The 22,545-nt window shown below is 44.6% G+C and overlaps 1 protein-coding gene across 2 annotated transcripts in view; it reads right to left on the reverse strand.

Moving 5' to 3' along the window:
* Positions 1-571: 571 nt before the first annotated feature.
* ephb3b (eph receptor B3b) overlaps positions 572-22,545 on the reverse strand; it is a 63,523-nt gene continuing 41,549 nt past the window's right edge. Inside the window, exons 3-16 of one of the 2 annotated variants that reach the window (XM_088612395.1) lie at positions 20,273-20,945; positions 17,694-17,849; positions 15,956-16,291; positions 13,850-13,974; positions 13,329-13,491; positions 12,484-12,592; positions 10,802-10,854; positions 10,119-10,241; positions 9,530-9,777; positions 6,808-7,023; positions 6,374-6,523; positions 5,911-6,104; positions 3,809-3,964; positions 572-2,087 (exon numbers count right to left, since the gene is read on the reverse strand). In XM_088612395.1, the coding sequence (XP_088468521.1) occupies positions 1,979-2,087; positions 3,809-3,964; positions 5,911-6,104; positions 6,374-6,523; positions 6,808-7,023; positions 9,530-9,777; positions 10,119-10,241; positions 10,802-10,854; positions 12,484-12,592; positions 13,329-13,491; positions 13,850-13,974; positions 15,956-16,291; positions 17,694-17,849; positions 20,273-20,945 (2,811 nt within the window). In that variant the 3' untranslated portion in view covers positions 572-1,978. The remainder of the gene's footprint in view (positions 2,088-3,808; positions 3,965-5,910; positions 6,105-6,373; positions 6,524-6,807; positions 7,024-9,529; positions 9,778-10,118; positions 10,242-10,801; positions 10,855-12,483; positions 12,593-13,328; positions 13,492-13,849; positions 13,975-15,955; positions 16,292-17,693; positions 17,850-20,272; positions 20,946-22,545) is intronic. The other variant, XM_088612403.1, reaches the window with a different exon arrangement.

Here is a 22,545-nt window from a genome sequence, read left to right on the forward strand (position 1 = left end):
CACATCCCATGTAATTTCTAGCTATGAAGAAAGCACAGAGGGGGCTTCAGTGTGGTCTGGGGGGCTACAGCCTGTCTCCCTTTCTGAACTGGCACAGGCTTCAGAGACAGATACATGTGAAGAGAGGAGCTGCAAGGCTCTGTTGATATGAACTGTGCAGTAATAGATACACATGGGAATAAAAAACCTTTTCTTGCCAAGGCTCGTTTCTTTAGACCTCAGCGACAATCAACAGAAGATAAATTCAAGGAGAATAAAAGAAAATGGTAGCCATAGAGCTAGGCTGGCAATTGGCTGTGCTTGGAGAGACATTGATTGCAGGAGACAACTTCTACCTCCTACACATCACCGTGTCATTGTCCCATAATACCATAGCTCAGAACAAAACAGGTGTAATGCTCTATACCATGGCCGGGGGCAACCCTGAGGAGATGGGATTGAAGCCCCCCTCCCTAGCCTGCCTTTCGTCCTCTCACTCTAGGACAGGAGCTGTCCCACCCTCTCCCCTCCCAGTCTTCGGGTCTTGCCAGGCTGTTGGAGTACGCACCATGAAGGCACCTCAGAACAACCCTTCTACACATTTTTGTTGCATCATTTTAGTTGGGTTTATGGGGGAGGGGGCAGTTAGGAAATATACAGGCTGTTTAGAACAACAACAAGAGAAAACAAAAACAAATCAGTATTCAACAGTCTCGCACTGAGTCTGTAATGATTATCGCTCCGTGTGCGCATCTCGTGCCCACAGCGATTGATTTATTTATTCCACAGTTCAGATGGCCTCTAGTCTGGGGATTGGAAGAAATAAATAGATCCATGAAAAAGAAAATAAAGGAAAACAACGTTCTCTTCAAAGCTGTGTAGAAAAGAAAAGGCAGAAATCCACTTTTGCACTTTTCTTTCTTTTCAGATGATGCATATTTTTTGTTTGGATCCCATAAAAAATACATAACAGTTTTCCATAGCCTTAAACTGTTCCTTATATTGATATATTGCACGCCTGCTTTTCCTCTGTGTTGCACGAGAGACAGCTGTCTGTGAAATCCCGCTCTCTCAGATACACGCGCAGATCCTAGGCCATGTCATGTCTTGACCAGACCTGCCACCTAGCAACAGTTTCAGAGGCCCAGACGGTCCTGCTGATGTCCTTCAGCCACGAGAAGATGGCAGCCTCTGAACATAGAATAGGAAGAGAAAATCGTCTGAGAAAAGTAGAACCAGAGTTGAGACGTGGCAAAGGAGCTTTTGGTCCTTTCCAAATTTGCCTGTCCTCTTTTTCCTTGTTTTTCAAAAATAACGTTCTTGTCTGGACAACTGAAAAATCCAAGCCTTTGCTGTTTGTCCCAATGTCCGGTGAGGAAGTCGGTCTTTAGGGATCAACGGGATTAACATCGCCATCTCTGCACTGGCGGTCGCCAACCACTCTGCACGGAGCCCTCCCCCCTCTTTCTGTAAATTAACCATCTTCAATATGAAGATGGGGAAAGATCACGCAAAAAAACCCCATCAAAGGACAGGAGATCAACATTTTCTAGCCTCTTCCTGGCTTGTAGTTGTTTTTTTCCTTTCCCTTGATTAGCTCCAGTTCATTTCAGACTCCTTCTGAAGTTCAGCTGGTCTCCCTGTCCGTATTCAATCCATCCCCGTGGTCCGTGCTTTTGCTGTGCTGGACAGAGGCGGGTGCTCAGGAGAGGAAGCCCCAGCTTGTTAATTCAGTTCATAAAAATGTGCAAAGTCCCAGTCTGCCGCCACACAAACACACGCACGCATGCATGCAAAACACACGTGGGCAAACGCGCTTTTATCAGAAAAAGAAAAAAACCTTAAAAAAGTAATAGTAATAATCATATTAATAAAGTGGAAACACAGTAATAACATGGAAAGGGGAGGGTGTCTGAGGCACTGCAAGCCAGTTTCTGATTGGCAGAGAATGTCAGGCAGCTGGGGTTTGATTGGCTCTGTCTGGCACAGTCCCTCCTTCTCAGACCTGGACAGGCAGCGTTTGGTTCATCTGTAGACGCATATCCTGAATGCTCCCCAGAATCTTCTTCTGGTGTCCTGCTAGTGTCACCCCTATCCGTAGCAGGTCCCTGCAGACATAGGAAAGAAGAAGAAGGGGGTCAAATATATGGAAGGCCAGCTAGCTGTCTGGGCTAAGACATTTTGGAGTAGATGCACATCACTCTTCAGCAGCTATGGCCGACAGACACACACAATGTCTATACACAGTACTGGGGAGTAACAAGTTCATATCAAAGTGCTATTATAATCTCAATTAATACATGTGATTAGCAACGTAAAATAGCTACAATATTCTTTGAGCAAACTGTAAATATAATGGATTTTAATGTAATCTTACCAAGCATTTCTAATAATGGTTATTAAAAAAACATGTAAGAAACACACAATTGGAATGACATGCTATGCTACCCAGGTAGACAGCGACAGTTTAGAGATCATACAGGAGGCCCATCAGACAAGAGGCCTATTTGCTGCACCCATCTGCATTCATATGATGGCAGGTCTCACTGGGACTAGCAGATGCCAGTTATTACAAAAAATGGCTGACAGCAGGCAGAGTCCCTGGTGCTGTGCAGAGATCACTTCCACCCCTTCTGTGACTGGAGGACAGGCTATTGACATGGGATGTGTACACACACAGTCTTTAAAGCATACAGTTTATAGCTCTCCTCTGTTCCCAGGGAAAGGTCAAGTGCACAAACTGCTCTGTTCCTACTTATTGTTACAGCAAAAGATGAAACAGCTTTTCCAAATGCCACAGACTTGCTTGGATGAAAGTGCCAGGGATGTACAGACAAGTGTGGAGAGGAGAAATCACCAGCGATTAACCCCTAGTCTTCAATTACCAGGTGTAAATCTAGGCTGGTGCCATGGTTCAACCACTGAACACCAGGAAGCAAACGGCAACTGTTCAGACTGTAACGTGATTATTCCCCAAGCCAGTGTGCCAGCAATCAGTGCCTCATTTCCCCACGTTCCTCCCTCATCAGAGCCACTCTGCACAAATTAATTGTATTTTTTCCCTATCACTGAGCTCACGATAATGGCGGCAATGGAGGATAAAATGAGAATAAATGAAAACCATTAAGTGAATTACTGTGCATTAAGAACAAAAAAAAATCACTGTTTTGTGCAACTGCCAAGGAGCCAAACTGAAATAGATTACCCCTTCCCTGCCCCCTGCCTCCAAAAACCTCCAATCCCCAGCCTCCCTCCCCCTTCCCTGGCTAGCCTGGTCAATTTCGTTCTCATTATTATCCTTATTAATTTATTTTATCATAATTGCACAATTCATCTTCTCAGGTATTGTTTCCTGTTATAAACACAGGGGAAGTGTATACAGGAAAGCTGGCTTCCTCTGGGTGTTCTAATTTGTGAAGACTCACTGAACCATGGGTCCATTAACAATCTGTTGGCCTCTGCTCCCTGGTATTAGGGTTAACCCAACACACTGGGCTTGCCCATGCAGCCTTCCACAGACACTCCCTGCCTCCTTCTCCCTCTCCTTGTCTGCGTTCCACTACCTCTCTCTGCCTCTTATTCTCTTTCTCAGCTCGTTTTCATTGTCTCTCCTTCATTGTGCTGCTACATCTCTTTCCTTATTCCCCCTTATCTCTCTCCCTGCACCTCTTCTCACCTCTTTCCCACCTCTCTCCATCCCCATGTCCCATACCCTTTATCTCTCCCTCTCCTTTCTCTCCATCTTCCCCTCTCCCTCTCCCTGTCTCTCTATTTTTTTCTTAATTTTCTCTCCCTCTCTTCTTCTTCCCCTCCTCCTTCTCTCACTCACTCTGCAGTCATCTGTGCAACCAGGTCAAAGGAAGAGAAGCCTGCGTTGACGAAGTTATCTCTGTAGCGGTTCATCTTGATGGCATCCAGCCAGTCCCCCACAGTGGTGAAAGTGGTGTAGTCAGGGACGCAGCGGTCCAGGAGGGGCTGGGATGCCCTGCAGGACAGAGAGAGAGACACCTGCATCAGTCTGCGCCTCACCTCCCCTGACACACTCACCCTCCCGCCCTGCAGGGGTCCCCACACTGCCCAGCCAGCAGCACATCCCTGATCCCTCCTAGGCTACTGTCACCCAAACAACACCACCCCTACTCACTGCAGGAACGTGCAGAGTGAATAGACAAAGAGGGGTACATGGACTGGCAACCCCTGCCTCCCCAAACCTAATTGGTATGTATCTGTGTACTTGGTACCAAACAGAGATCTCTGGGATCCCTTTCTGCTAGCTCCCTTTTCTATACAATGCCACATGTTTTTCAATTATTTTAATTTTCTGATAAACCATGGTAATTTATCCTGTATTTTCACAGCCAAATATAAAATGTCATTAAAATGATCATCTTAAAAAAAACGTGCAAAGCTGTGACATAAATTCAGCAGAGTAAATTATGGAAAGAAGAACAGAAATGCAATGCAAAGGTACTAAGTTTGATGCTTCTGATCATCTACATCAGTCCCTGCATACTACACCAGGCTGAACTGTCACTGTCAAAGGATGTGCTTGACATTGCTCCTCACAGACTCTAAGTCTTGGGTTCTTCTTTGATTTGCAACCAATTAAGCAACAGCAGAGAAACATGAAGCCATTCTGCAGTCAATATGGTGTGTGAAAGAGACAGTTTCAAAACTACACAGAAGAGCAGCCCTCTTTGGAGTCACAAAGCACAAAGTGTGCTAAACGACATGGCATGAAAGACATGGAAACAGTGAGAGGGAAGGAAAGAGAAAGGGCACTACTGTCTACTGCTCTTGGGAGACATATCATCTTTTGATGGCTTTAAATTAATTAACAATTTAAAAAAAAGAGAAGCTAATAATGCTGTATAGAGGCTCTATTGAGGAGCAGGGTGCAGACAGCTGGGAGGGCAGCAATGTTAATAAGCTTGTGCTGGGACTGAGGAGAGTTGCCTCTCTCCACTCCTTAATGGCCCTTTGTTGCAGTTTAATTTAAAGGAGTCAATTACTTTGCCAGTGACCGTTGTTGTGCCAACAGGCTCCCCAGACCCAACATCCGGAGTTGCCCCCCACCCTTTGACTTCAGTGGGAAAGGTCAGAAATATTATCATTTTCGGTCACTCATCAGCTGACTCTGAAGAGGTGAAAGGGTACATAGACCAGTTCCAGGTGCCAACAAAGACATCCTCAGATGCTCTGCATCACGCACACATGCATACACACGCCAGGTCTCCTGACCACAAATGCTCAGGATCTCTCTTACACGTATTGCCAGATGCATGCAGGGAGCCAGCCTTGGTTTGTTTGCGTTAGAGGTGGACAGACAGATGGGCAGTCTTTGCCACTGTATTCACACTCAAGTTTCAGTTACAGTGCCTCTCTCATCATAAGGAGTCATTTAGCAAGATACTGAGGCAAGACTGTCATTGGGAACATTTTGAATATCAGTGCTCTTATTCGCCAGTGTTCCTGTCAGTCTTCACTTTCTCCTGACAATCCACTGCTCTCTCTAGTCCTGCAATACGTGCAGGGGTCCAGCAGCACTCTGCTCTCATTAAGGCCCTGAGGGGACCGCCTCTCCACTGGTCTGTTTAAAATCTCATTAGTAAACTAATTAAAACCATTCCCTTTACTAGCCCCTTAATCTCTCTAATTACTCCCATTCAATCTTTCCAACAATCACCTTAGCAGCAGCTCTGCCTGCCCTCTGTGTCCTCACCCTATCCCTTATCTTTTAATCTCTCCATTCTGTCACTCTAACTCCCTTTCTCTCTGTATTTCTCTCTTTATCCTCTCTTTCCCACTATGCTCTATGCTGGTGTTCCCCCTGCTCTGTCTCTTTACCCTCTCTCTGACTTGTCTGTCTCTTCCAGCAAGCACACCAACACCCACACACCATCTCCGTCTCTCAGTCTGTGGGCTGCTTACCCTGAGTGCGTGCTAGACACAACTTTCAGGCTGGCAGCGTTGCGGATGAGTTTGTCGAGTGTATTGACAATCTGGGCAAACTTGGGCCGCAGGTTGCGTTCCTTCACCCAACAGTCCAACATCAGTTGGTGCAGAGCAGTGGGGCAGTCCATGGGCGGAGGGAGTCTGTAATCCTGTTCCACTGCATTGATCACCTGCACAGAGACAAAATGTTTTATTGTTTATGATTTCGATTCATCCTGTTCTGTGAGCCTTAATTCTTCATTTATTTCTGCCAATGATACCCATTGCATAATTTCTGTAGTAGCTCTTAATTGCTTGGCATACTAGCAAGTGTGTGTTTCTTGTTAATTGTCATGTGTTACTGTAAGTGTTTAGAATGAGAGAAAAATACAATGAGAGTAACACAAACAGCAAGTGCAATTGAGAAAGAGTAACATGAGTTCTCACGCTCCACACTCACATCCTGGTTGCTCATGTCCCAGTATGGCCGCTCTCCGTATGACATCACCTCCCACATCACAATCCCATAGCTCCACACATCACTGGCAGAAGTGAACTTCCTGTATGCAATGGCCTCTGGAGCTGTCCAGCGGATAGGGATCTTTCCTCCCTGTGGAGAGACACAAGGACAAACTATCAGGTACACATACTCTATCGGACATACTGCTGGGCACAGACACCACTCTTCTGTTCACTACACTACAACTATTCATTAGTGATTCTATATCACTAGTACGTTAGGATATGCTGTCAGGCATATAGACTGACAGTCATATGGACATCGGATAAAGGACAGTTACACAGCACATACAGTAGACACATAAATGTTATGCCAGACACTATAAAACAAGGACACAGCCACTTGTAGTAAGACAGTAATATACAAAGACTTACCAGTGAACTGGTATAGGTGGGGTCTGTGGGATCATCCTCCAGGAAGCGGGACAGCCCAAAGTCCGACACTTTGCAGACCAGGTTGCTGTTGACCAGGATGTTGCGGGCAGCGAGGTCACGATGAACATAGTTCATGTCTGAGAGGTACTTCATCCCCGCTGCAATTCCTCGGAGCATCCCAACCAGCTGGATCACTGTGAACTGACCATCATTGAGCTGTAGCATGGAGAAAGGGAGAAAGACAGAGCAGGTCAGTACTAAGGAAACAATGTGGGAGAGCAGAGGTTTTCCTGGGTCTGAGACATACATTTGGTGAGCCCCACGTGATAACTACTTTTTATAGCAATTCTGCCCTTTTGTTGCATAATCTTACGCATCCTTGGCAAGATCCTCTTGTTCAACTTGTTATGCCAACGAAGTATTTGAACTTGGAATCAAAGGAAAAAAAGAAGGAAGGAGAGAGCGAGGCCGAAGTTGTACTTCTCCCTCTCTTTGGCTTTTTCCAGCTCTCCTGCTCCGTCTCAGCACAGCAGTAGTGCAAAGGGAACAGGGCTGCAGCTGCACTTTGAAATGTATGAGGCATCTTTGCCGAACTGCCAAGGAGTGGGGGAGGGGTTAGGGGGGCGAGGGGTTGCTGAGCATGAGGGAAGCAAGTGGAAACATGGAGAGGGGTGAGGGAGAGAGATCTGTCTGATCTTTATCTTTCCCGTCATCAAAGCAGCAGCATTCTCCATTACAAGCAGATTACAGACTGCAGCGCCGGGCCGAATTAGGGTTAATGAAGATCATTATGGTGTTTTTCAGATTTCAACAGCACTGTCAAAACTCAAGGGGTAGTGTAGTGATCCTGCTGCAAACGGAGAGCGGGCTAGAACTGCAGCTGCGGTGGTCAGTTCGTTACACCATCTCATAACATGCTTTTTCCCCGGGGCAGTGGAACATCATCAGGACCATACTCCATTCATGTCAAATATCAAATCCCAGACACCACGCATTTGCCTTAAGGACGCCTGGGTAGTTTGGTTCTTTGGAGCTTGGTACTGGTAACCACTTTGGTTTGGGTTTCCCTTCTTTACCAAAGAAAATTGAATCCTTAATCTCTTGAATCTCTTAAAGTTTTCACTGCCATGGAAACCACAGTATGGATGTTGCTGTGGCATGAAGTTTCACTTTGCATTGATTGGGCTAGAAAAATGTTAAGCTCTCATGGGCTTGGTACAGGTTCTGCCTAATTCTCCTTCTGCGACTCTCAGACTGTGCTTTCTCCTTGAGCAGAATGTTATAAGTTTCTCATAGATTCCAATTGTGTCTTGCTGTGAATTACAGATCTGCCATGTATGTTAAGCTTTTATGTTTGACGAACTCTCCTTTGATGATCAAGGATGTCTCAGGCATCAGGAAGTCTTGAGCACCAATTAATATGTATTGGATGACTGTCTATAATCTTTTGGATTGGATTGACTCCCTGCTCATGTTTTGGCATTTGGCATTTATCTTTGTTCTCAAGTGACTCCCATCTGTCCCCTGCCAGTGTTTAACTAGGAAAAAATAAATAGCATTACATTTCTTTTTTCCTTAAATGAGGTTGTATCTTATTGTTTGCGATGGAATCAGATTAGAAGGACCACTATGCAATATTTTTTTCATTTGGTAACATTTGGAGTTTATTTTTCCTTCAAAGAAGTGCACTGAACTTTGCACAGCTGCCATGCTTTAAGAAAATCATCACAGGAACAGCAAGAGCTGCCTTCTACTTCTTTTATTTTAGACAACCATAGGATTAACAACAAAATAAGGACATAGTTATACAGAAGGGTATTAAGAAAAGAAGGCATCTTTTTGTAGTGGTAGGTGTCTGTCAAGCCCATCATCCTTGTTTTTCAAAATGGAATTTACCGATTGTTTGAAGTAATAGATGGATTTGCACTACTTGACTACAAGTAATCAAGTATGCAAGATGTGTCGAGTGGCCCCATCTCATTTATAACCTTTCTTATATTCTTACATTCTACATCTTCTGACGAATGAAAGGCAAGGTTCATAAAGATTAATTTTGCATGCTATTGCTTTTTTCCTTCCTCATTCTCACTCCCCCTGGTCCCTGTCTCGCCCTGTCCCTTTCTCCCTCTGTGTCTCTAGGTGTTTAATATTCCTTCACTGTAGTGATTCATTGCCGGCTGCGTTCTGTCCAAATGTCAGCAAAAAGGGGGGCCACCGAGGGGTGTCGGTACATTATTTGTCACAGAATCTACAGCAATGAGGTTAAGACCTTTCTTTATGAAAAAGAAAGGAAGCCAAAAAGATTATAACAGACAGATTAGGTGTGTTATGATAGGGAGCTGCCAGTGTTGCAATGCATGTCTGGACTGAGCCCAGGATCTGCAACAGAATTAAGGTTTACCCCAGTATTTTTGTGACTTTCATGTATGTTTCTTTTGCTTTGTCTTTAAATTTTTAGCAATTTCTCTCATTCACTTAATTTTTAATGGGGAATGCCATTGTAAACCTTTATAATGTAAGAGGCAATTCTGTTTTTGGTCATAAGGCTGGTTCTGAATATGAATAAGCTAGACTGACTGTCACACTTAAATTGAGCAAATGGTTTAATTAAATCTTTCTGAGCTTATTTCAGTACTTAAAAGCATTGGGCAAAGAGGTATTTGCTCTGTGTGCAGAGCTGCCAGAGTCTGCATGCCAGTGTAAAGTTGTACTGCTCTCTTACCCTCAGGAAGGAGTCCAGTGCTCCATTCTCCATGAACTCTGTGACGATCATAACTGGTCGGCTCTTAGTTACTACACCCTCCAAGCGGATAATGTTGGGGTGGTCAAACTGGCCCATGATGCTTGCTTCGCTCAGGAAATCCCGCCTCTGCCTTTCTGTGTACCCCGCCTTCAAAGTCTTGATGGCCACGATGATCTCCCGCCTGCCAGGCAGTTTTAGGCGCCCACGACAGACCTCCCCAAACTCGCCTGAGAGAAAAAAAAGGTAGGGGGTGAAGGAGAGGGAAAGAGGGAGAGGGACAGTTAATGGTGAGAACTGAGGATCCAGGAGAGAAGGCAATGCAGGGAAGAAGTCAACTGAGGTAGAGGGAATGAGGGAGGGAGAGAGGGCTAATGCTTGGAGAGAACGGAGGGTGGGAGAGGGGAAAGAGAGAAGGATGGAGGAAGAGTAGAGGGTTTGCGTCGTGGGCCTGATAAAGAGGGGAGGACAGTGGGGGATTTGTCAGTAGAGGTGAGGTTGGGAAGCAATGGGACCTAACAAATGTAAGAAATTTTCTTTAAAAAATTTAAATCGACTGCCTCTGCTATACCTGCCCCGATGACCTCCTCAATCTTCACACAGGAGATGTCAATTTCTTTGGCAAATTCACGGACAGCCTCATTGGGGTCCTCATAGGTGAAAGGGTCAATATAGACCTTCATCCCTGGGGTGACTGTGGAGTACAGTCAGAAATTAGAGAAAGTAAGGCGCAATCAGATAACACTTCCTAAATCAGGATCGTGGCACAGCAGCTCTGTAAGTGATTAGTTGATAATATGTCTATATAAATGTTCTATCCTAGAAGAGATTCAGAATAAGCAGAGATCTCAGTCGAGTTCATACACTTGAACTGAAAAGACTTTTTTCCCCTAAAAATCAAGGGTGATCCACATAATTACATACCAGAGAAAACAATTGCACAAGCATCCAAAAACATTATGTTGAATACACGTGTGAAGAAAATATTTTTCTATTGAATTCTGAAGGTCTTTTTTGAATCTGTGCAACTATGGGCTGTATTCATCCCCCTATGCTGAGATTACTGCACCATTGGAAAAAAAGAAACTGCCAGTGCCACACTATGGAATAGCAGCTGCCTACGGAGACTCCTACACCAGCTTTCTGAAAGAGGTTGTGACATTTAACAACTTCTGCTGTTTGCAGAATTTAATTGTGATGGTCTAAAGGATGTGGTCCCTCTCTCTGTCTTGCAGCCTAGGACATAGTACTCACTGTACTGCTGCAGCTTCTCTGTGTATTCTGATTCTGATCCATTCCGCTGTTTCCTGTGAATTAAACACAAGGCAGTGTCACCCCTCATGGACACAGCTGACAATTTCATCTAACGTGGATTGGGAAAAAAAAGTTTGTTCTAATTTTGTTTTATTTTATTTTACAGCACCACCTCAAACTAGCAACTCCGGAACTTGTGTGGTGAAGATTAATTGCACCCTAGCAATTTTGTATCGGTATGGGAGGTGGCGTCACTATTGCATAGCCAGATAACTTGGCACGAATCACTGCTTAGAACTCAGGGTGCTATTAGCACTGATTTATACATCCCCAAAAATAATTACAACAGTAATCAAGCATTGATTATAGTCCCCAGACACATAAGCAGAAACAAACAAAAGATAACTGAAAAGGAAACAATAAAAAGCTTTTGATGCTCCGCAACCCTTTGTGTTTCTTTTAATTAAAGCTTTCAAAACACAAGCTCTGACCTTACTGACCTGGCAGCTTTTTGAATTACTTTAGTAGCTTTGTTTAAACATTTTGCTAGAAATAAGTGTAAGTGTTAAGACAGTGCAGAAAACTGCTTGGTTGTGAATGTTGTCTTCTTCACATTCAATCCTTTCCTTTCATGTAACATTTTTTAGCGTCAGTTTCAGTCCATTATTGTGGGAGAATGGGGGGGAGGACTTCAAAATTAGATGTTAATTTGTTTCTTTGTTGCCTAACCAGTAACCAGGGCAATGATATCCTCTGGTGATTTACATCTCATTTCCAATTCGAATGAGGGATGCAGAGATCTGTTGCAGAGACCCTGCGTGAGACACTCAAGATAAGGGGACACTGCACAGCAATGAACAGTGCCATAAAAGGGGAGGAAAATAATTTTCAATATTCTGTCACGCAGGAAAAGGAAAATAGATTTCACTTCAATGTGGCACACACCGGGACACCAGGACAATGTAATTTTCAAAGCCTGAGTACTCACAAACTACCTATCTACAGGTGGACCACAATTAACCAAGGTACCCAATGAATTAGCAGACACATGTGTACAAGCCCTGTGATTCACAATCATTACCATGGGAAGAGTGTTGCAATGGGACAAAGGGACAAGCTCAGCTCACCTTTCCAATTAACAAACAATATCTGCTATGATGGGAGTACTGGGTCTCCTGTACACCAACCCCTCCCTTCAACATCACATATCAGGCTGTTAACAGTCTTTGCAAAGCAAGATATCTAACAGGATGGAGAATGAAAGCAGAAACATTTGGAAACATTGTATTTTAGTGTTCTTATTTGGCCTAAATATCATTTAGGCCAAATCATTTTAAGCTATGTTGAAGCATGAAGCAAGGACAGAAAAGCAACCTTAAAATCCATTTTTTTTTCTGCACAGAGGATTATTAATCTGAAGATCAGTCTAACCTGGGATTTAATAGAAATGTTGAGTGCACAGAAGAGTTGTGAAAAGGAAAACTGGCATTTTGTGTTCGAGATGGCATTGGTGGATAAGGGTACTTGAGTAAGTGTCAAAGTGTATCAGGATATCTGCAGGATAGTGTATCAGTATAACAGAGTATTGGGTTGTTAGTGTATCAGAGTCTTTTGGTATCACATTATCAATGAAATACTGTGTCAGTGTGTCAGTTACTGATGGGGTAAAGGGAAAGACTCACCTAAGGCAGACTATAGCAATGACCACTACAGCGATGATGAAGACGAGGCCGGCTGTGGCTGAGCCCACAATCAAAGGCAGCTGCTCCTGCAGGGACTTCTCAGGGTCATCTGTTGTGGGGTGGAGGGGGGGGGGACAGGGACAGTGTCACAAATGTAAACAGGGCGTGCCCTCTGAGGCTGCTTCATTCCCAAACACACTGTTCCTTCTTTTATATAAATGAATTAGTAAAGCAGTTAACTCAAGACTCGTGAACACAATAAATGCAGACTGCAGTTATGCAAGTTATATAAAGCATGCAGATTCACACTCTGCCCATAAGGCAGGCTGCCAATCTGTCCACTTAAAAAGCTTCTTTAGGGGTATTCATTTCTTCATTGATTTAATTTCTTGGCTTGTCTTTTCCTGCCCTAAGGGTAACAGCAGATCTCTCAGTGGATTATAGTGACTTGGGTGTTAGGGTGAGTGACAGAGTAAACTGTGGCACACTCTCCAGCAAACAGGTTAAGTAGCAGAATGAAGAGAGTGCACCTATAAGTCCTGACCACAGTTCATTCTGAAAGAGTAAACTGGAGCGTAAAGTAAAATGAAGGCTAGTTGTAGTGGTTAAGATACAGGTCCTGTGAGCAGAAACTTCCAGGTCAAGTCCAGGCTCTGCCCCTGATTCACTGTGTCACTGCATTGCACTGAGGTCCCTGTTGAGCCATCCAGGCTCTGCAAGTCACTTCAGATAAAACCATCTGCTAAATTAGTTACCATATAACGAGTAAGTCTCTTAGTGCATTAGATGGAGACATGCAGGCAGCAAGCTAACTGGGAAAGTCTGAGCAGGTGGCATGGACGTACTCTGCAGGTTGGTGCTGAAATCCGCCGGGCTGCTGTAGCGGCCGTACCCCGCCACGGTCCGTGCTCGCACCTGTACCACATAGGGGGTCCCCGGCTTCAGCCCCTCGACCCGCGCGCTGCTGCGCTGAGCCGTCATTGTGTGAGCGATCGCCCCGCCCTGGCCCTGAGAGTGTTAAGGGGGAGATGATAAAGAAAAGGGCAAAAAAGAGTAATATGTTCACTTGTATGTTTTCCATATTTTTGGTTATGAATTCATATATAACAACAAAAAACAATGTATGCCAGTATAAACCCATATATAACTAGTAAGATGTAAAAAAAAATTGCGAGGGTGGCAGGGGATTTCTGAGCTTCAGAGTTTTGGCATCTGAATGCAGCAAGACTTTTTATAGCATCCCCAAAATGTGACAACACACGCTGACATCTTCACTGTTGAAATTTACTTTTATGTGGCGAGGATGCTTCCTTCTGTGTGTTTGGATCTGCTGGGGTACACAGGCTCACTGGCAAACACCCCTCACCTTCTCATGGTATTTGATCTCGTAGTCCAGGATGATGCCGTTGGGTCTCTCAGGGGGCAGCCAGGACAGGCTCATGGTGCTCGCCGTCGCCCCCATCAGGTGAACCGTAGGCACAGCAGATGGGGCTGTAGTGGGAGAAGCAGGAAATTTGTGATATATTGTGAAAACCATGAAGCAGTCCCCCAGCTCGCTTGTTTTTATACTGTCTCAACCATCCATCCCAGTTCTGTTTTTGGACTCAACTTATATAGTTATAGTTTGATTTCTTGGTACCCTGTTAAACTCAGACTAGTCTCTTCCAGGTTAATTCATAAGCTTACATTTTTTAGTATTTCAATTAGTAGTATAGAGTATATGTAGTGTACTTTAAAAGTATATTTTATGTTGTCGTAGTAAGTCTCTATAAATATGGACACCTGCTTCAAAAATACCCTTGGAATGTGTTTTTATGGAGCTGCAGAATTACTATACACATCTACAAGCTGAGAGTTCAATATGTTCCTTCACTAGAAATCTTAATTAGCACTTCCTTGGACAAATGTGTGTTTGCTGAACCTAGAAGAAATCTCACAGCACAAGATGAGTGTAATTTTCAAACAACATGTATTACACTTAATAAGAATAAGACAACACTATGCAAAGTATAAATATCATTTAGAGTTGTGTAGTTTTCCAGTTTGGTTGCCTGTTATGTAAGACTTATTTCTTTTATACTGTTATACTGTTGAATCATACATTTGAAATTGAAATATATTTTATTCAATGTTTAAGCTATGATATAAAATTAAAAGTTTGAGTAGGGAAAGATACCTGACTATACTTATGTCCCACTGCGGCCTGTCCAGCTGTCTCAGCAGCTGTGTGCCATGATGCCTCCTCAGACAATAGGTCCTAATTGTGCTGTGACAGGTGATTCAGCTGTCTGATCACACACTGCACCCTGCACCATACGCACTGCCTCAGGCTCTTCTGCTCTCTCTCCTTCTCCTTCACTCTGGAGCAGTTTCACAGGCTGCCTCCCATTGGTAGCCATCTCTACCATCTCTTCACCTGTCTGTTGCTCCATTTCTTCATTTCCCATCCTTCTTTGTCACCCCTTGTCTTCCTCTCTCCCATTCTGTCACTCTCTCCATCTCCCTGTCACCTATTAGTACAAGTTCGTCTATCTCTCTCCCACTCATGGTTGCCCCTCATCTCATATCAGCTTCCATCATCCTTCCACTTCTGTGACTATTTAGTCTTCCAAACTGCTCTTCTCCTCTAGCTTTCCTCTTTTCGTTTCATTTTCTTACTTTTCAATCTGTTTGTCATCTCCCCTTCTCTGTCCTCCCCCTCTCCTTTTCCTGCTCCTCCTGCATTCTCCCTCCCCTGTTTTGTTAAGGGATTTTCAAGCCATAAGTCCGGTTCTTTGATCCTTCTTCTTGTCTTTCTTGATCTCCATCCTCTCCCCATCCCCCGTTTTTTACTCCCGAGGCCTCCCCACCTCTGGTTTTATAATAGCCACCCCCTACCTCAAGGACAATGCTCCCTGGGCAGATTCCCCAGTAACGTGAGCCCCAGGATTAGGGGGCCTCCCCATGCTGAGACACTGGGTAACCATGACTACCTGAGGCTTATACCCTTATTTATTTTTTTTCTTAAAAGGTAAATGAATATGCAGGACACCCTGGGAGAAAGAGCCAGATAATCTGATGATGGAACAGCCGTGGTCCCCATGTCTTAGCATGTGTATGTGGGGGGCTTTCTCACCCCCGCAGTGACCCAAACACAAGAATCGCAGATACTGGGTCCATTGCCCCAAGAGCAAACAGGGGCTCGAAATCCCTTTGTGTTGAAACAGAAAGCCTAGGAAACAGAGAGATGGAGTGGGATAATCTCCCTACTGTCAGTACCATTGGATGGGAGAGGGTCCCCCACGCACACATAAACACACACGCATACTCGCACAGAAACACACTCAGATATACAAAAAAGCCCTTTGCCACTTGGGGAACCTGGGAGGACAGTATTTTCTACAATGCGTGAAGGAATAAAATGATGCCACATTTAACGACAGAAGCAGTTTCAGTCTGAACCTCAAGAAAAAAGATGAGGGTGCTGCCTTACCAGCCTGGTTGGTGGTGATGTTGACGATGGCATACTGCGGGGAGTAGGGACTTTTGCTGGAGACGCCATTGACAGCCTGGATCTCGAAGCTGTACTGTGTGTGGGCCTGCAGGTTGCGCACGGCGACCCGGCGCTCCATCAGCCCTAGGTGGCGCGGCGAGATGTCCACGTTGTCGTCGCAGCGGGAGCACATGCCCCGGTCCGCCTGGCACTTCTTGCAGATGACGTTGTAGAAGAGGTCGTCGCGGCCACCGGAGTCCCGCGGCTCGCTCCACTCCAGGACTAGAGAAGTCTCATTCACGTTGGAGATCACATTGCGAGGGGCAGAAGGCACGGCTGGGGTGGGTGAGGAGGAGAGGGAGAGGGTTAATCATTATCATTTGCCAAAGCACATCTTGAGAATCAGATCCATGCTCTTGCCAAACGATATCCTTGAGAGAGATGGTGAAGAAACAGAGACTGCAAGAGAAAGGGAGGGAAAGTTAATACACATGCCAAACAACAGCCCTGAGAGAGGGAGTGAGGCCGGGAAATGGAGATGGAGTTAAGACACTTGCCAAAACTCATCCCAGAAAAACAGATCATCTGTTCTCCAAACTGCAGACTGTACGACCAGGGGACAGAGAGATGGGGTTAATACCCCGGATTTACCTCTCCCACTGTGGAACACATTCACCAAGTGCAGATGGGCTTTAGAATAAGACATCCAAGATTTATTTAAAACGGGCACTGGGTTTGCAATATAAATTATGCATATTTCATGAATACATAGTTGTTATAGACGGGACGGGATTTATTAGTTTCTCAAGCAGGGAGGACAGCAGGATTAAGAGTCTAAGTTGCGTTGTTTCCTGCAGGACTGCGGAGAGATTACTCTGGGCAGTGCAAGCAGCAGCCCAGTGGCTGTCTTTATCCAATTACTAAAGCCTTATCTCTCTGTGCTGTGGGAGAGTCAAACAAACCCAGACAAACCATCAGCAGCAGGCTGGAATTCAGGTTTCTCTGTTTCGTCCATCCAGTAGATAAACGTCTTGGCTTCAACAGCGAGGTTCTGCCTTGTGGTATTTTCTTCAGTTGCATCTCATACAGAGAAGCCGACTGATAAAGTTTAACTGCGGTGCTAATTGTGGAGCTAAGTGAGAACTGATGGTGCCAAACACACAAGCGCAGTGTGCCTTTCCAGACAGGGAGATGGAAAACTCTGAAAAGAGCCAGGAAGCTGATGTGTCGTCGTCGTCCTTGAAGTTGAGTTTTTTTCAATCTGCTTTCAGACAACTCCCCCCACCTCTCTCCCCCACCCACACTCTGTTAAAAAGAGGCCTGTGCTGCCAGGGGTCTGTACAGCCAACACTCGTGTCTACAGCACAGGGAATTTGTGAGACAGGGAGTGTCTGTATGAGAGATGGAGGGGCGTAGTTTGGAGAGTGTGTGTCCGAGGGTGGGAATGTTCCCATTGAATTTCATGTGTGTATAGATCTTAATGCATGTGTGAGTTAGTGCATATATCTGTGTATATGTTAGTGTTTAATTATCTGTACATGTCAATGTGTTGGCTGTGGCTGTGTGCTCCTCGGTTTGTCAAGCAATCTTTGTGTGCTTTTACTTGTCGGTACATTGGCCTGTGTTTGTGCCTGTCTGTTAATCAGTCTATGTCTTTGTGCGCGTCAGTGTGCCCGTCCCTGTGGGTGTCTGTGTGCTGGTTGCCAGCATGGTCCCGGCCTCAGTGGTCGGTACTCACTGCTGCAGGCTGCATCAGGCGTGTCGCTGTCTGCACGGTAGTAGCCGTTGCGGCAGGAGCACACGGTGGAGGCGCCGGAGCTGGTACGGCTGTTGGGGGGACAGGGAGAACAGAGTCCCTCTCCCTGGCGGGACTTAAAGGTTCCAGGACCACAGGCTGGGGAGAAAGACAGAACTGGTTAGAGCTGGGTGATCTGAAGAATATACTGCATGTCTAAAGATCCTCGATCAAGAACACAGCTGCTGGGGAGTTTGATATGCAGGTCTTTCAGCAGGCAGTCAGGCTGTATCTGCACCTAAGGAGATGTCCACCACTGTCCTGTGTGTCCTTCTTTACTGTGCAGAGTTTGCATCGTGTTGTCTGTAGTTTGGTGACTGTAACTGTAACACAGGAGTGATCTATATCCAGAAGAACAGGTCAGATAAAGCCGGGAAGAGAGCACAGGTGCAATGCAGCCCTGCTGTGGGTAGAGCAAGGACATTGTGGTCTTTCACACCGGCTAGCCACAAGGAAGAGGAAGGCATGAGGGGGGGGGTATTCCCATTTAGAAAGAGAGAGCACTTCTGAAGGAGGGAAAGTGCTGATCACTGGTTTCCAGGCATTTATAGTCAGCCTTTTTGAATCTATTCCCCTTTCAACTGATTGAGAGGGAGGTAAAATAAAAAGGGAAAAATGCAAATCCTGCAGGCGTTTGACAAGCGCAGTCCAGCTCTCTCTCTCTCTTTACTCCATCCTCTCATGCAGCGAAGGCAACAGCAGCTTAAAAAACTGATTAAAATTTTAGCTGGAATTGAAAGTTTGAAAAAATGGGAATGGAAGGGGGGGGTGGGCCCTGTACTGATTAATATTCATGCGGGTGTCCTCTTTGCTCTGACTGGGTATTAATGAGCGAAACGGCCTTCGGATTAGCGCAGTTTGAGGCGCAGGAGAGCCACGGTAGGAAGATTTATCCCTCGCCGCTTCCGGCCCCTTGATTAGAGGGCTGTTTTTTATCAGGCACAGTCACCAGGGTTTTAACCTTGAGCTGTTGAGAGCAAACAAATGAGTTTTTAAACGCAAAGCGATGGGATTTACAACCCAATGCGACACCGCCCCTCGACCCTCTCCTTTGCACATCACACTCGTGTCTCCATGAAAGAAGGGCGAGGGGAAGGATTCTGATCCTCATCAGTTGCATACATTATGGGCAGGGACAAGTTCAGGATCACAGAGAGGAGAGGGGGTTTCAGGCAGGAAGAGTTTGGAAACAGAGCCTTAGAAAAAGAGTGAGACCATGACAGAGCCCCTCAGATCATTTCTGATCACCTACAGTTACTGAGCCTGCCTTCACCTGATCCTACACTTTACTGAGCTTTGACCTCAGCAAGCTCTGACAGGACTTTCACCATGGAAAAACAAAACAAAAAAGAAAGACTAATGTATGCCAGATTTTCCAACAAGCCCCACATCCAGCACAATGACAGAATAATGTCAGAATAAGAATACCGGTCATTAAGTTCTCCATTAATAAAGACTTTCCAAGAGATGCTAATATATTACATATGGGTGGTTTTGACAGATTAATACTCTGAATTAGTAATACATGCAGTTTCTCTTATTAAAAATGCTGAGCTAAATCTTGCGCTTTTGATTTTTTATGTTTCTTTTTCCTTCGCTATGCAAAACACAATTCCATTGCAATTGTCCACTGAAATTTGAACCATTTTATTTAAAGATGACAATAAATCTTAATACCTTTTCTGTGGTCCAAAAGTGACCCTTTCGCTTTCTGGATGTAGGGAGTGGAACAAATTATGTTAATGACAAGGAATAGCTGACAATGAGTCAATTGGATGTGATTGGTAGATTGGTAAATGTGATGGATTAACTACTTTAATACTTCATACTGGCTTCTCCCGGTATACTTCACCTTGAGCTGTTGTGTGCAAGAACTGAACGGTGTGAATTAGACGTTGCTGAACAATTAAATTGATATCCTCTCACTCAAGAGTTTTTATAAAACCAGAAAATACTTGTTGAGGCTTTGAATGAATTGCTCATGCTTATACAAATATATCATAACTCCTGTTAAGCTTTGCATATGTTACACCACCAAGCAGACACAACCTGTATAGATGTATATACAGGTGAGAGGGGAGGAGAATCCTAAATGACACTTCTTTGCTTTCCTTGATAATTAATAAAAAATGTATATTTCTTGCTGCCATATATGTGAATGCAATAGCAAACATATTGGGAATAATAATACTTTCTTGTCAAATGCCCTTTTCCTCCACAACCAGGCTCCTCCAAGTTCCAAATATTGAGGAAATAACCTTAGAGACATGCACCCAGAAGCTCCCATGTTTTTCATCACTTCAGTTAAGATATTTGCAAGAAAATAATTGCCAGGACCAAATATCCCTAGTCTTAGATTTAACCTTCAAAGTTGGGTTTTGGAAAAACAGTTCAGGTTTGACCATGGTGAACCACAAATGCTAGCTAAATGGTGGCCTAGCTTGCCGGATGCTAGCTAGACCCCGACCCTGCCACCTCAGTAAGGCAACCCCTGTCAAGAGTAGCATCTAGCAGGCACTCACCCTGGCACTGTGTGTCCTTCATGGCAGGCTCAAAACCAGCTGCACAGGTGCAGGATCCCACTGGAACCATCCATTCCCCATCACCATTGCAGTACAACTTCAGGGGGACGGACACCTCCAGCGCATTGGGCACGCAGGTCCCTGGAGCAATGACCAGTGAGGTGGCCTCAGCGCCCGTGGCCGTTTCAGGAAACACGGCGAAGTTGGCAATAGTCATGGAGCACTTCTTGTAGAAGACGCGCACAGAGATTAGTGACATGCAGGCGCCCAGGTCTTGGAAGGCTAGGTAAAATCCATTCCGGGACAGGGGCCCGAAACTGCGCACCTTGGTGTTGACACGCCCCGACTCCAGCTTGGAAAAACTCTCGTCCGGTGCGATGGTGTCCACTTTGATGTAGGGATTCTCCATCCAAAAGGGACTGTTGGCAGTGGCAGAGTCCGTGTCAGACTCGTAGTAGAAGAGGTTGAAGGTCTCCTTGCAGGAGCCCGGAATGTTGGGGATGCTGTTACAGTCACGGACGGTGAACTTCATCTCTACGTAGACGCGCAGCACGTCCTTGCGCAGAATGTAGTCACTGCGCAGCCAGTTGTTCTGGTTCAGCTCGCGCACGTTGCACACCTGGTAGGTCCGTATTGGGTTCATGGCCTCATCATAGCCGCTCACCTCTTCCCACTGTGCACAGACACAATCAGGCAAAAGAGACAGACAAAAATGAGTCCTTTGTAATTCTGTCTGAGCAGGTCATACACTGAAATAAAGTGGGTTATGTTGCAGTCTGACGTGATAGGGCCTTTTTACTCTTTTTTACAGGACCTGTGGCACCTGTGACCAATTTAGGCACCAAATGGAATCAAATATGAAGTGATCTCTTAACATAACACACTTTTACACCTGACCTAAATTACACTGATCAACAGCAATCCATTTGGAAGGACTTCAAGGTACATTTATTAGACAGACTTTTTGTGATTGCCATGAGTGCCAGTGAGAGCTAGTAAGTGGGTACAAGGGCTCTGGAAGTATTTGAGAAAGTGAGACTTTTTACATGTGCAACTTTGTTTCCCAGTACAGCAGTCTAGGGCTGGTACAGATGAAACCAGTGATCTCTTGCCCTTGGTTTTGGAAGGTGTTCTAGATTTCACTTCACCTGGAATGAATTATTGACTTAAATAAACTCAATTAGCAGTCCTTGGCCCTTCAGAGGATTTTCAATTTAAAGGCTCTTTAAAGCCTATAGCTGTCACGAGACAGGTGTCAATAGCACTGGACCAAAGACTATTTTGACCTTTTGCTATGCCTTTCATGCTTCACCTGCTCTACCTGTGCCCAGGGTTGAAACAGAGAGAGGAAGTGGTCTTACTGTATTCTGTACTGAACAGGAAACCAAAACACATGTGTAGGTTCACATTCACACAGACTTACATGCAAAAGCACATAAACAGAGACATGAAAGCACATGCACACATAGACAGACTCACATGCACTCACACTATAAACAGAGTGATGCAATAGGCAGAGAGAAAGAACAGAAATACACTAAAGCTAAAAATAAATTAATAAATTAGACCCCATTTACTCCTGTATAATCAATAACACTCCATTCAGTGTCATTAAGTCAAGTGTTATTCCATGTAATCCAGCCTATCATTTCTGTTTAAAATGATGATGAATCAAACTAAAATAGTCAATTTATCACAATTATCATAAAGTGTCAGCAGTATCAGTCACTGTGAATTATGAGTGGATGTTTACCCCATTCTGCTTCAACAAGAGATGCATCGCTTCACAAGCAATTACATTTCAATTACTGACATTATTACACTGTGACTGTATCGTTCTCTCCAGCAAGCAGAACAATAATCTCGATGCATGTTTAGCCTGTTATTGGCGACAATTAATACAATGCATTAAACTGCTTAAAAAATTATTACTGAAGCAAAATAAAATAAAAATGTGCACAGCATTGTTACTTTGTCAAGAAGCACATTCCATTATGATTATTCTTTGTCTTCCACCATTTTCCTACAGTAAGAAGATTGCCTGTCAGACAGTGCCATGAGAATAGTGATCATTCCTTTGTCTAGGACTGCTTGTCTCTCTTTGTAGATATCAATCTCTCTCCTGATCTCAGCTGAGCATTATTTGTTATTTTAAATCACTACTGGAAACCCCAAGTACTTTGTAACCTCTTTTAGCATTTTGTCTCTTCCTGGGTTCTCTGCTGCTTCATCCTGGCTGTCCATCGATTTGTGCATCCAGTTCAAGAATTCCT

Source organism: Lepisosteus platostomus, chromosome 2 (genome assembly GCF_059453375.1).
Source record: "Lepisosteus platostomus isolate fLepPlt1 chromosome 2, fLepPlt1.hap1, whole genome shotgun sequence".
NCBI lineage: Eukaryota > Metazoa > Chordata > Actinopteri > Semionotiformes > Lepisosteidae > Lepisosteus > Lepisosteus platostomus.